Source organism: Neolamprologus brichardi, chromosome 2, assembly GCF_056152115.1.
Source record: "Neolamprologus brichardi isolate AB-2024 chromosome 2, ASM5615211v1, whole genome shotgun sequence".
Classification (NCBI taxonomy): Eukaryota; Metazoa; Chordata; class Actinopteri; order Cichliformes; family Cichlidae; genus Neolamprologus; species Neolamprologus brichardi.
Window position 1 is genome coordinate 27,857,073 of NC_142105.1, and position 14,806 is coordinate 27,871,878.

General features: G+C 40.6%; 1 protein-coding gene across 1 annotated transcript; it reads left to right on the forward strand.

Moving 5' to 3' along the window:
• Positions 1-4,765: 4,765 nt before the first annotated feature.
• Positions 4,766-13,959, forward strand: wfs1b (Wolfram syndrome 1b (wolframin)). Its single transcript, XM_087850139.1, has 10 exons — positions 4,766-4,931; positions 6,241-6,636; positions 8,916-8,992; positions 9,175-9,319; positions 9,430-9,603; positions 9,692-9,772; positions 9,907-10,064; positions 10,979-11,215; positions 11,305-11,423; positions 11,569-13,959. Exons 2-10 carry the CDS (start codon positions 6,243-6,245, stop codon positions 13,115-13,117), a joined length of 2,934 nt encoding a protein of 977 aa, XP_087706265.1. The 5' UTR covers positions 4,766-4,931; positions 6,241-6,242; the 3' UTR covers positions 13,118-13,959.
• The last annotated feature ends 847 nt before the right edge of the window (positions 13,960-14,806 follow it).

Consider the following 14,806-nt stretch of genomic DNA (forward strand, 5'->3'; position numbering starts at 1 on the left):
TTACTTTTTAACACACCTTTTCTGATTAATATCCTTTCATCATTTCACCTTATGACCGCCAAAATCCTTTTGCAATCAGTTTAAGTGTTTTATTGATGCCTCTGAATCGTCCTTTGTGCTTGTTTTGTATTATGTGTTAACTATTAATTATAAATTTGATGGTGTTGATCATTTTCAGTATATTTCATTTAAAACCTACTGTGCTTCTTACCGTGCTTCATTGTATGAACTAAATAACCTTATCATACAACCTCAGTGTGTTCAATGGTGTTAGTGTGATGCTCTAAATGAAGTAAATACATATGTGTATGGGTATATTTCTTTTATTCTAGGACAATATGACTTGTCAGATCACAAACGTAGGTGAAATACTCTGATATTATGACAGTGGCGTGAGTGTGACCCAGTTTCTAGAGACTGCATTACTTACGCACAGCTGCCTGTCTCTGCCTCTCCACACTGTGCCTGCCTGTCGGCCATTCACCAGCAGGGCCACATACATGCATGCTCACAGTTTTCTGTGGCAGCAACATATGAGGCCCATTATTTCAAGGCACAGGAAGTGGAAGAGGCAAAACACACAGTCTGTAAGGAGTTTTAATTGTGTACATTAGTCTTTGCCTGTGTCGTGACCTATTCCGAACTGTCACGGATAATATTTGCATGTACAGGACATTTTAGGGTGAGATAATGCATGCAAAGCAGATAGGGTGAGTTTGGGGTATAAGGCTGCACTGCTGTCATGCTCCTGCTCAGGCAAGCAGACACACAGATGGAGTGATTAAAATCAAAAGAAACAGCAACAAAAAATATTGAAATAATTGTGTGTTTGGTTTTATTTTGGTGAAGCATTGTCTCACGGTGCAAATGCATGTGAGAGAACTGTAACGATTGTTTCTGTGAATTGATTTGCCTGAGGTACTTTTTTTTTTTTTTTAGCCAGCACTATATTTTTTTAGTCTGTTTTTGTACAGTGCCCACTCTGAAAAAACAACAGGAGTAGAGTTCACAGAAACAGGATAAAGGAAACTTTTCCTTTTGACGTCAATCTAACCTTGTGACTGGGTCTTGTGAGTTCTCATCCTCAGATAAAGGACCAATTTGAGGTGTTATTATATTCGGGTGATATAATTGGTGATAATTAAAGTGTCAAAGTGATGGTAGATTAAGGTTAAAAACACACTGTAAGCTGGTCTTGTGCCTTGACTAGAAGACAAACTGCACTGCCACAGATGTAAAGGTTTTCTCTAGTTAGTTTGTAAACTAACTAAATGTTAAATCAGCTTATTTACATTTCTTTTGTCTGGTTATGAGAAACATGGTAAAGTGGGGAGTCACCGCTTTTATTAACTTAACATAATCATCTTAGGTTCTCGGCATATCCCTGAGAGCTGTCCATAATAAGCTTAACATATTCATGACTGTGTGCAGATTAAACTTTTAGAGATGGCTCTTAGTATTCAGGGGAGCCCTGAGAATCAGATGAGGAATATATCAAACTACTTAGTTGTTTATGCAGGATTTTATGGAAACACACAGGCAGTCACATGACTGGTGAAACATTCACCTTTTAGTCCATGTCTGCAGCCATCCACTAAACTGACCTATTTAACACAATGTAAACTCGAGCCTCCAGTGCTCATGCTGACGTAACACTTTCATATGAAGGTAATTAGGATTCCCAGGCATGACTCACTGCTGTTAGTCACTAAAAATCAGAGCCTGATGTTCCATGTCTATTTCCAAAACCTTCATTCAGATTATGAATGAATGACTTCATCGGTCTTTAAGGCGTTTTCACCTGTTAAAGCACTTTCGAAGAAAGTAAAGGAGATTTTTCTCTACGTTGACCATTTAGCCAAAATACGATATGTTTAATGGAAAAACTGCTTTCAAAAGCACTCAGATGTTCCACTAGAAAGCTCTATTTAAAAGCTCAAGAAATACAGTGTGCCATTATAGCCACATTACGGGGAGTGTGAGTCAGCCACAGCAGTTATTGTGTTGTATTAGCATTGTTTTTGGGGTGGAAAAAAGTTTAAACAATGTGTTGCATAACTTTTCAGTTTGTAATTGAACCTCTGATATTAAGATAGAAATCTTACTTTAGAGCTTGTATTTATGCTATGCACTGTGAATTACTGCATCTAAAATCACATTAAATTCTGTACGAGTATTGTGGCGTTTTCATCTATTGAGACAAAGCACGTAATATCAAGATCAACGACCAAGAGCTAAACAGTTACAACTAAAGCTTGTTTCCATGCAATTATTTCTGCTGTCATTGTGTAAGTGCTGTGTTTTCCTCCACCCTTGTTTCTCTCAAGGCTCAAAACTGCCAGATCAATATGTGAGTTCTGCCTGAAGCTGAGAATTAATCCATGGGAGGGAGTTGAGTTTTCCACATTTAAAAAGCCTTTTGGAATTTCCAGTGATTTAAGCACGTTGAGACTTTTTGGAGTTATATTAATCCAAGTGGTTCGTGTTTCAAGATATTTAGACAGTGGCCCTGTATGAGAGTTGGATTACTTCCTTTTAATCCTCAATGTAAAGCGGATTGCAGGACAACATGTTGCTTGCCTGTGATGTCGTTTATATATTTCTTATCAACAAATGCTACGTAAAGACTATGTGCTTTACAAAAATGTTCCTTGGGTCTTGTATTTGACCAAAGTATCAGCTGGATGCAGTGCACCCAGTACAGCAGCCCATTTCTCTACAGAGAGCAACTTCAAAGGTCAAAACAGTGACTGGGCTGCATTTGAGTTAGAAATACTCACCTTCACTCCAGTCAGTGTCCGTTCTCATAACCCTTCTGGTTGCTATGGTTACAGACCATACCTCATCTCCTACTCCTCCTCCTCCTTCTCCTCAGATCTCTCTTCCTGTGAGAGATATTGGGTTTACAGGGGGACTCTGTAGGCGAAGCTTCTATTTTACATACAGAGACCTGTTACCTAGAGACAGAGGAGGCGATTCAAGTGCATCCTGGACAAAATCTCTCAGTGCCATGTTGTGTCATGTAACCGTTTCCAATCACTGCAGCTGCATGAGAAAGTGTACCAGACAGAAAACATGATGGGGAGTCTCCATTGCTTGAGTCTTGAGTCATTACTTCCTGGAGGGTATACACTGAAAGTGAGAGAGAAAGCAAGCAGACTGGAGTTATTAAGAACAGCCTGTTTCAGTGTTCAATTACCTCAGTAATTACCACATTTTAAAAACCCACAACTGTTGACTGTGACCGTCTCAGGCACGGGCAGTGCAGTCCTGACAAATCTGCAAAGGGGATTTGCATAATCAAAAGATCTGGACTCATAACAAGCTAAATAATACAAATAACTATCCAGAGCTGATTTGCTTAGTTTAGGAGAGACACATCTCTGAGTGCATGTGTGTCTAAGCCCATTTAAAAGACAGATTTCCTGATGTATGCAGATTGCAGGTGTGCATGTGGGAGACCAAAAGCACTGTAAGGGTCCTGATTATCCTCTCAACTGGATTGTGTTAATCTACTAATCGAGAACCATTTACATAACTGCTTTAGTGCAACTGCAGTTAAGCAATTACTGCCCTCATTTCCATCTTTTCCCACAGTGTGCTATCTACTCTTGAACTTTCTACACTTGAACTTTAATCTCACTCTCCCCCCCCCCGAGTCCCAATGTCTTTAAACTCCTTTAATTGTCTGCACTCCTTCCTTCCTTCCTTTTTTTTTACTAAGTGCCCTTCCTCCGAGCATAGTCTGAACTGAATGTTTTCCTTTTCTTGTCTGTTACTGAGACTCTTGCAGATCTTATAGTCTGATCTCAATCAACACATTATTTTCACAGAATGAAACCTGCAAGATGTTTATTCCATTCCATTCATATATTTAGTGGTATGTTGTCACACTTTTTAAAAAAATCTATTGTGTTACCTTGTAAATAGCTTCAACTTGTCTGCACTCTGTGTGTGGATTTTAATCTGTGGAGTCTGGATAAAATGATTACACATGCTTGTGGGAGAAAGACTCTAAAGTAAACCTGATTGCTTAATTGTTTGGCGTAAGACCTTACACTGGTATTTCTTAAATTTGACTTACAGTAAATTACACTATTTTTGTAAATTTCCACAATCAATTTGACAGTCCTAGTTTTGCATCTTTCCCTCATTACAGCATCATTCTTTATCATATCATAATAGTGATACATAATAAACAAAGGATTTAATCTTTGCTATATGGAGAAAGAGCAGGGGAAGGATTATGTTTCTACTTAGAGTAAAAGTATTTAAATAAATACTAAAGAAAAGCACATTTTTTTTCTAATAATTTTTCGACAAAACAAATCCACTTCAATTATCAAAACCTATACATTTAATTATGACTATAGCTAAGTTTAATTTAGTTTTGTGCTGCCATCTGTTGGTACAAAATCAATATTGCGTTTTTGCGAGCATAAAAAATATACATCGATAAACGACTCATAAAAACAAATAGGAGAATTTAAAGGAACCTCGAGCTCCAAAATAGTAACTCGTTGTTAGACGTAGTCCGTTGAACTCATTTTTTTCTGTCCTCATGCTAAATGAATTCTAACAAATGTTCTCGATATATTAGTCGTTCGACAGTTGATTTCTCTTGACTTTAGGGTTATTTGAACTTCCTGCCACTGCAGCCAATCAAATCCTAATCAATAAAAACGAGCTTTCGGCGCTTTCCAATCAAATTGCGCAGAATGAAAAGTGGGCGTGGACGTGGAGTGGAGCAGCTGACAGACTTTCCGGCGCGTCATGTGTGTTTGGAGTTTGACCACAAAAAACAGAGGACGTGCTGATTTCAGGGGGGGATGGAAGAATGAGTTGGGACTCTAAATAGTGAACAAATCGAGATATTCCCAGAAGCAATTTAATCTGGAGGGTTTAATTAAACTGGTGTTGTCACTGGAAAGGTAAGCCGACATTAGAAGTGTTGAATGTCAGCGGTCGTTAGCGTTAGCTCCTAAAGCACCGGTTATTTCAGCTAACGCCTCCTGCCACATCCAATTGCTGCTGTCTTTTTAATATCAAATGCAGTAGCCCTATATATAGAAATGGCACTGTGTGTATATAGCGTTCTTTTTGCCGCTAACTTTTATTAAGAGTGCTAAATTTAGTTTGGAAGTCCCCTTTATCGGCAAAGTTATTGTCATCGGAGCCCTGTCCTGCTTATCCAAGAGGGGCACCAGGACACTTGATTTGCAGTCATTGCACTTATAGGATGTCACCTTCTCAATATAGCTACCCAGGGCTCGGTTAATAATATCTAAAATAGACTATAGACCTCGTAGCACACATCTGAACAAAATTGTGTGTGGGATTATTTGGCCTTAATTAGTAAAAGGAAAGGAGCTTTCTAGGATAACAGAGGTAAATATTACATTTGTTTTGGAAATCTGCCTGAGTCTGAGCTACGTGGCTGAGATCCGTTGGTTTCGTCTGTAGTATGAAAGCAGCTTTTCTTTTATAGTAATCAAATGACACATTTTACATCAGTTATGCACAATATTAAAACCTATGAGAGGTTTACTGAAGACAATTGAAAGTCTTGTTATAAATTCTGAGAAGTTTTGGTAGTGGTATTCATGTGGTTGACCACCTTGCTAAAAACTTTGGGAGATCAAGCACACCCCTCCACACTTAAAAAAAACCCCAAACACACTAAAAATCTAATTTAAAAATTCCTCATGAATATTTGGTACATTCTGCATTCAATTCATTTTTATTTATATAGCACTAATTCACAACAACAGTAATACCAAGATACTTTATATTATATTGTAAAGACACTAGAATATTGAAAATAGGAAGAAACCACAACAATCACATGGCCCCCTATGAGTCAGCACTTGGTGACAGTGGCAAAAACCAGGCTCAAGGAAGACAGCCATCGGCTGTGACTGGTTGTTTGATTGTTTTTTTCCCCCCCAGTAAAATCTCACTTTGGAGAAAACTCATGTGATGATGAGGGAACACAACCTTTCAAAACACCTGTTACTTTGCAACAGGTGCACTCTGTTAGCTGCTTGTCCTTGAACATGTGCTTCATACTGTATATGCATTGCTGTTTTTCCACACACTACTACACACACACACACACACTTCCACACATTACTAGTATTACCACAGTAATGTTTTGTTCATAATTTTTCATAAATCACTGGGATTGTGTTTGTTCCCCAAAACATTCCTAATTGATTTAAAAATTTGGTGTAATTTCAGCCATGGATCCTTCGCTAACTGCCAGTTCATCCGCCTCCAAACTGGACCCTTCGTCTCCTACCACCCTGAGACCCGGACCTTCCTCTTTCAGCTCATCTGTTAACTCAACTACGACAAATTCAAACTGGCCAAATCCTAAACTCACAATGCCAACACCTCCAGCAACACCCTCATCTTCTCCCTCTACTGCTTCCCCTCGGACTTCTCCAAATCCTCTTTACTGCTCTTCCTCCCTTTCCACACCGACAACCTCGTCTCTTCGGCAACCAATCAGGAGCCTCTCCCAGGGGGGCAGATCTCAGCTAAATGCCGCGTCTACGGGGAATCCCATGACTGGATCATCAGCTGCTGGAGGTCCTGCAACAGTTCCACAGACTCCTCCCACACCAGAGCAAGGTGAGAATCAAAACTGACCTTCGACCTTCACTTTGCACTTCTTCAGGAATCAGTGCAGCCAACACTCCCAGGTTACTGTGTGTGTGCAGTGCAGTGTTTCCATGACCACAGACATTTACCTCAGCATGTAAAGCAGCCTCTCCCTTTTTGCTGACCTGAAGAGAAAAGATGGTTTCACATGTGTTTTTTAAACTAAACAAATACGGTGTGCAAGTAAGATGTCTTTTGGTTGAAGGGGAATAGCACTTTTTTATCTTTTTAAGGCCTTTGCAGTGATTTATATATTTAGCTTACCTGCTCAGTCATTTCATAAGTGAACACTTTCCAGTTTCTTTAGCTGTCTAAAATAATATAATTAAGTGTCTTAAAGTTCTGAATGTACTGAAAGTAAAACAGGGAGAGTGTTTGCACACCAGGAGAATGAGCAGCAGCTGTTTGCTGTGCTAAATAAACAGTTATTTTAGGGCTCAGGCAGATGGTTAAAGTGTACGTGGCTTTACCAGTGTAAGTTACTGGATGCTTCACATTTTCTTCTGCTTCTTGAGATCCGCAGGCACAGGCAGACCACACCTTCACTCACCAGTATCACTTACAGCCCGCATGACCATTGTGAATCTCGGAAAAGTGTTTCCACATCTGTTTTTCCTGCTGTTTGTTTTAAACAGAACAAATATGACCGCTTACTTTACGGGAAGCAGACACATTTTCGTGTGAGATCCTGTTCCTTTGGAGAACTGGGATTTAAGAGTAGCAGAAATCGTTAGCCAAAGGAAGATGATAATTAAATCAAGAGGGCTCTGTGGTATTATCAGGTCTTGTCAAGGCCAAAGCTGTTTCTGGAAGGATGTGACTCATGCTCATGCTCTGGGATCACTGATGTCACAGATTGCCACACTGAGCTGGTCTCTTGTTTCTATTTTTGTTTGTTGGGAACATCTTCAGAGTATTTAAAAATGTAGAGTAATAAGGAGTAGTTGCTCCTTTGAAAAACCCGAAGAAAACCTAATATATTAAATAGCTGTTTTTTGTTTTTTTTAAATAATATCATAATATCAAGCTCCATATGTTTATTCTTGGACTTTTCTTGGTTAGCTCTGCGTGAATTAGAGTTCAAAGTAATTCATATTTTTCTTATACAACGTCGTTCATCCACTGCCTGAACCAAATTATTTTATCTCTCTTACCTTTAAAGCCACCATCCTCTGATTGGCTGTTGCTCTCTAACAGAAGGTTTAAACAGCACCCTGTGTGGGGCAGCTGTGCTCACTTTCAAAGTGTCCCTGAAATGATCACATAGAGTACAGCACGGAGGTTTTTTGTAAGACAAACTGGAAGTTGGTGTGACTTCGGTTCCCTGGACAAATGGCATTTTTCTATATGATTTTGAGTTGGGGGGGAAAAAAAAAAACAAAAAAACTTTAGGAAAATAAAACCACTGAAGTCGTGTTAAAGTCACTGGCATGTTTTGCTCAGCCTTATTAACACAACTAACAGAACTTCAGCGGTGGTTCAATCATAACTGCTGCTGGCAAAAGTAAAGGGCTAGTGTTGGCGTGGAGTGAGCATGATTTCTTATCTTTCTGTCTCTCTGTGTTAGCACTGTAAATGGACTGGCACTCTATTACAGCTGAGATAGGCTCCATTGAAATGTCATTCAATCTGACATGTAAAACCTTCAAAATTTACAAATGTGATATTTGTATGTATATTATACGGTAAAACAACACATTTGAAAATGTCTAAAGCTCGTGTTAAATACACATCTTATTTAAAGGATCTAACCAAAACCCTATTCAAATCACCCATTCACTCTGAAACAATGGAACCAAAGGTCTCTTCCAAATCCAGCAGGTCTCAATGAACTCTTTGCCCCTTGGACACCTACTAGGGGTAACCCTTAGTTTCTGTCATTATCATGCCAGCTTCCAGAGCTTTCTATTAGGAATTACAAAACTAACTGGTTAAAAACTGAAGCATTAATTTCAGCCTAACAGTTATAACTTGTATTATATATGCTTACTAATAAAGATATTTAAAACTAAATAGGTTCTTAGTTTTTCCAAAGCTAGCCCCAGTAAGCTGTATAAGCAGATATCACCCTAACTGGCCTCTAATGCACACCCAGTGCTCTGGAAGCGGGCCTGAAATACCACAGAAAACAATGATTTCAAAAAAAAAAAGAAAAACAATGGTTACCTTAGTAGGTGTCCAAGGTGGAAAGATTTGAAAGAGCCCTAAAATCTACTGGATGGATTTTGAAAATGTATTTTCTGTTTCAGAGGAGCCAGAGGAGGAGGTCAGTTTTGAGGATTTGGAGGAGAGAGCAAAGTCAGGTGATACCAAAGCACAGACTAAGGTTAGTGGCAATGATTATACTGCAGACACTGTGGACTTTAGTCGCCATATGGTGATGACAGAGCATATGAGCTAAGTAATTATACATTTTATTTTAGAGTGACATGCTGATAGGACGGACAGGTCACTAAGTCACAGTAATGCTTGTGTTGCAAGTCTAAAAGTCTGTGTGTGTCTGCACAGATGGGCCGCTACTTCCTGGCATTGGCAGAAGAAAGCGATGAAGAACTGAACAACTGCACAGCGGTCACTTGGCTCGTCCAGGCTGCTAAACGGGGCCGCAAGGATGCGGTCAGACTGCTGCAGCAGTGTTTGGCCTCCAGGAAAGGTATGACTGCTACTCTTAGTGCACAGCTTTTAGAAGAATGGAACCAGTGTGAAACTGGAGCATGATTAAGCTAATGTTCGTCTGTGCATTCATCCTCATTTGTTCTTCAGGCATCACACTGGAAAACTTTGAGGAGGTGAAGAAGTTGTGTACAGAGACTCGTTTTGAGAGAGGAGTGAGGAAGGCAGCTCTGCTCATGTACTGGAAGTTAAACCCAGAGAGGAAGAAGTCGGTGCCCGTTTCTGAGATGCTAGAGAACGTTGAACATGTTAACACAGAGCCGGGTCCGAGAGGAATAGTACTGTATTTCAAATCATTTACATTTTGAAGGCATTCATTTTTTAAATTATACTTTCTACCCTCCATCTGCAGACACACCAGTTTCCCCTGGTCCCCTAAACAGGTCTGCTAAGAAACAAAGGAGAGTCTTGGAGACTATGGTCACCAGTGAGGGTATGTGTGGTCTGAAATGTGTCTTCTAATGGGATTAAACATGCACAATTTGTCATTTCCCCAAGCTCAAAGTCTCCTACAGACCTGTCAGAGTAAAATAAAAGTAGTAATATTTCTTCTGTACTTCTTTGCAGCCAGTTCCCATGTGGGTCTTGATGACTTTGTTGAGATGACCAAGAAGTACGCACAGGGTATTGCACCCTCACCAGTTATGGCTGCTGCAGGAGGGGATGATGATGACGATGATGAAATAGTAGTGAAAAATCCAGATGAACTCCCCCTGCATCAAAAGGTGGTTTGGGGGGTAGTGGTCTGCCTTTGTCATCTTCTTTTCACGCTCTGCTTGTCTTGAGTTTAGCAAATCTGTGAAAAAGTGAAAGAAATTAGAATAACTTAATCAGTTTTGGTCCTGCTTTGTTTTCATTCTTTCACTATATTAGCCTTTGTGGAAGAAAATCAACCATCTAAATATATTTCTAAATCATTTTCCATTCCTTTATGTGTTAATATTCAGTTGGAAGCTGGTTTATTACACATAATAGCAGCTCAAGCGAAGCTTCATCAGTCAGGACGTGAATGTTCACCTGACATAAATTCACCTGAAGCACGACGAGGTGTGCAGCCAAAGCTTCACCTGTGTTGTCGTCAGTTGATATGATGCTTAATTTAACAGCCAGAAATAATTCAAATACACTCACTAAATAAACATTAAAAGTTGCAGTGAACTGAAAATTTTAACCAGTCACAAATGATAATGTTTTTTGGGACTTCAGACTTCCGGTGAACTTCTTTTTTTTGTTTGTTTGTTTGTTTTTTTCGGGGAGTATTCCTGGCTTCTTTTGGACCAGATTATGAATAATAATTAATAGCTTCATCAAAAAAGGGGGAAAAAGCATCAGTTGTATAGCTAGTTTTAAGTGTTCAGGTCTAAACTAAACGGATTTTCTCAGGATCATCTCATTAACTAGATCTGCACCTTCTCTTTTTCCACCGTATTTCTTAAAAAAAAAAAAAAAATTCCCCAAAAAAACACATAAATAACTTTCAAGTCCCTGTGAGAAGTGGGTTTCATAGGTTTGTCTTATCAAGGCAGCCGTTTTAACATCACCAGAAAAGGTTTTTTAGTCATTCAATTTTTAAAAAATTTTGTTTGTCTGATTCCATCTCTGCGACGTACTGATTCTTTCTTCCTTGTTGTTTTTCCAGCTGCTGAAGTTTCCTCTGTACGCCCTTCTCGAGATAAAAGAGCATCTTATCGACTGGGCGTCACGAGCGGGCATGCAGTGGCTCAGCGCCCTGATCCCCACCCACCACGTTAACGCACTTATATTCTTCTTTATCATCTCCAACCTCACAATCGAGTTCTTCATCTTCATCATCCCCCTGCTGGTTTTCTACCTCTCATTCTTCTCCATGATCATCTGCACACTGCGTGTATTTCAGGTTTGTCACGATGTACTAGATGTATTTAGTGATTTCTGATAATATAGTACCTTTGTTTTATTAAAACAAAACACATTTTTTTTCTACAGAATTCTAAAGCGTGGGAACATTTCCAGGCTCTGACAGACCTGCTTGCTCAGTTTGAACCTGGTCTCGACCTGGAGCAGGCTGAGACCAACTTTGGATGGACGCACTTGGAGCCTTATCTGTAAGTCCACATCACTCAGTTGCCAGTAGTTTAATAATGTAAAGATTAGCTTCAATTTGATCTTTTCTTCCTTTAATATTACCATAAAGAAGAATTGAACTGTTTCTGCAGCAGAACAATTACTTTTTTTTTTTTGCTTTATCAGGTACTTCCTGCTCTCGGTGGTCTTTGTGGTTTTCTCCTTCCCTGTAGCTGATAAATCCTGGATCCCCTGCTCAGAACTGGCTGCTGTTGCTCTTTTCTTCACCATTACCGCCTTCCTCAGCCTTCATGCCTCAGCTCAGCTCTTCGCTCGTAAAGCCCTCGTCACAGAGGTCCTCTCTGGAGCATGCTCCCTCACTCAATTCTTCCCGGAGTCCCTGTGGTTCTTCCGAATGTTCGGGAAGACTTTCATCACTGTGCCTCTTGGAGATATCGTGGCATTAAACCTGGGGATGCCTTGTCTGCTGTATGGACACCTTGTCTATCTCCTCTTCCGTATGGCCCAGCTGAGAGGCTTTAAGGGCACCTATCTGTGCTTGGTGCCCTACTTGGTTTGCTTCACTTGGTGCGAGCTTTGCTTGGTGTTCCTTAATAATGCCTCAGCAATAGGACTCATCCGCACATGTGTGGGCTACTTCCTCTTCCTGTTTGCCCTTCCTATACTTTCACTGGGTATGGCTGCGATGCTCATCATCCAGTTAGTGCAGTGGTTTCTCACCCTGGAGGTCACCAAGATGGTGGTCACACTGACTGTTTGCTTTGTGCCGGTGGTGCTGAGGCTTTGGACTCGCTTCAGCCTCAACCCCATCAAGGTGTTTCGGTCTTTGTCGCGGAGCAGTGTTGTCAAGCTCATCCTGGTTTGGCTCAGTGCTGTGGTGCTCTTCTGCTGGATGTACGTCTACAGGTCTGAGGGCATGAAGGTGTACAACTCCACCCTGACGTGGCCTGAGTACAGCACCCTCTGCGGCCCTCTGGCCTGGAAGGAGTCCAACATGGCCCAAACCCAGATTCTCTGCTCTCATCTGGAAGGACATCGTGTCACTTGGACGGGACGATTCAAATATGTCCGTGTGACCGACATTGAGAACGGGCCGCAGTCGGTTATCAACCTGCTGCCTGTATTTGTAGGGAACTGGATGCGGTGCCTGTACGGTGAGCCATATCCTCTGTGTGATGACTTGAAGAATGCGACCGCTGAGCCCCAGCCTCTGCCCGCCCCAGCTCCTCCTCCTGAAGATCCCCTGTGTAAACTTAAAAAACTGGCAAAGCACGAATGCCACATCAAACGGTTTGACCGATACAAGTTTGAAGTTACAATGGGCATGCCGCTCGAGAGGAAGACCAAGAACGGGACGATCGTCGAGGATGAAGACGCCACTAAAGACATAGTACTGCGGGCTAGTAACGAGTTCAAGTCTGTGCTTTTACACTTAAACGCTGGCAGCCTGGTGGAGTTCAGTACCATACTGGAGGGGCATTTAGGCTCCAAATGGCCTGTGTTTGAACTGAAAGCCATTCACTGCATGTCATGCGGCGACGCCCGCCTTCCCAGCCGCAGGCAGTACAAGATTGAACATGACTGGAGGCGTACGGCTCAGAATGCCCTCCAGTTCGGCTTTGACTTCTTCTTCAACCCCTTCCTGACTGCACAGCTCGGACAACACTCAGAGACGGAGACCGAAGCAGAGGTTGTGACAAAGCAGGGAGGATAGACGAGATGGTTGGGGGATAACACTGTCATCAGTGAAGAACACTAATGATTTTTACCCACTGATCTTAAAAGAATCGGACAGCAATATTTTTGAGTGTCTTACTGTAGAAAAGTAGACGGACCTTCAGACATGTGATCTATCTACTGAGTGAGTGTGTGTGTGTTTGCATTCTTATAGCTTTTGAGCCAAAATGTGTGATTACATATAACGAAGAAACAGTTAATGCTAAAAAAACAAGAAGCACACAACAATGTGGTTTTTAAGTACTTTACTGCCAAACGCCACATAAGGAAAAACGTCACGTAAACCTCGCTGTGTTCAGCTTGTTATAAACATTTCATCCGGTTTAATCGAATCCTCTTAAGTATAGTAATGACATAATTTTGATTCGTTACTGGATGCTATGCAAACACTACATCTGCAAATCTTTCTGTATGTCGTGACTTTTTGTGGCCAAAACCATCAGTGTTGATCTGCTGCACTTGCATCGTTGTGTAGCTACCGCTGTTGAAGGCAAGCTTGTCATATAGATATGTTTTGCCTATAATTATTTAACGTACAGTTTGTCCATACAGATTTCAAGTGCCTTCTGAAGCATATTATTTGGGAGCGATTAGACTAAATTAAGTCTCTAAGAGCTCTGCTTCATCAGAGCTTTTATTTATTACAGAACAGTTAACCAGGTTTGGCTTTCTTTACCTTCATGTCTTTCTTCTCTGTATTTGTCGTCATCTCTGCTGTGCAGGGATTTAATATATTGAACATTTGCTATCCCAGAGTGATGATGTGGTTTCAATTAGGTTGTCACTACTTTTTTCTGTACTGTGTCCTATAAATATTTTAAGAAATCAAGTGTATGTGTGTGTTGCAGTTTTATTAAAAAATCATTTATGTTTTACTGATCTTTAGACACAAAATTTCAACAAGATCCTAGCCCTTCTTATGTAATTTATTGGATTTTTCTTGCATTAAACACTCACTGGCCACTTTATTAATCATATCTTGCTAGTACCCTGGACCTCCCTTTTGCCTTCAGCACTGCTTTAATTTTTCATGGCACATATTCAGCAAGATTCAGGGAACATTCCTCGGAGAGTTTGATTCATGTTGACGTGACAGCATCATACAGATGCTGCAGATTTGCCGGCTGCACCTCCATAATGTGAATCTCCTGTTCTGCCACATCCCAAAAATGCTAAGTTTGAGATGATTTGAACTTTGTCATGTTCATGGAAGTGAACATGGTGTGATATCCTGCTGGAAGAAGCCAACAGAAGACGGGTACACGGTGAGCATAAAGGGATGGACGTGGTCAGCAACGATACTCTGTAAATAAAATGCTATTAATTTTGTAGTAAAGGGACCAAAGTACTCCAAGAAAATATCCCCCACATCATTACACTCCCATGGCGGGGCAAAAGTATTCATGATCCATGTTTTCATCTTAATTACGCCAAATTCTGACACGACCATCTGAATGAAATCAAGACTCTACAAGTCAGTTAAGGATTTCCAGTGCTGGTGTCCAGTTTTGGTGAGCCTATGCTTTCTATGTAAAACAATGTTGTGATAGGAGCAGAACCATTTAAAATTATTTAGCGCAAGCGCCTTTCCTGCTACAAGTTAATGTGTCCAATTTAAGAAGAGTTTGATTCACACTGGAACAATGAAGACTGTGAACAACACGCA

Excerpts from the sequence above, each read along its gene's own strand:
- wfs1b (XM_087850139.1), top strand. The coding sequence starts at position 6,243 with ATGGATCCTTCGCTAACTGCCAGTTCATCCGCCTCCAAACTGGACCCT. Across the intron at positions 9,604-9,691 it reads ACATGTTAACACAGAGCCGG|ACACACCAGTTTCCCCTGGT; the intron begins GTCCGAGAGGAA and ends CTCCATCTGCAG. Across the intron at positions 11,424-11,568 it reads ACGCACTTGGAGCCTTATCT|GTACTTCCTGCTCTCGGTGG; the intron begins GTAAGTCCACAT and ends TTGCTTTATCAG.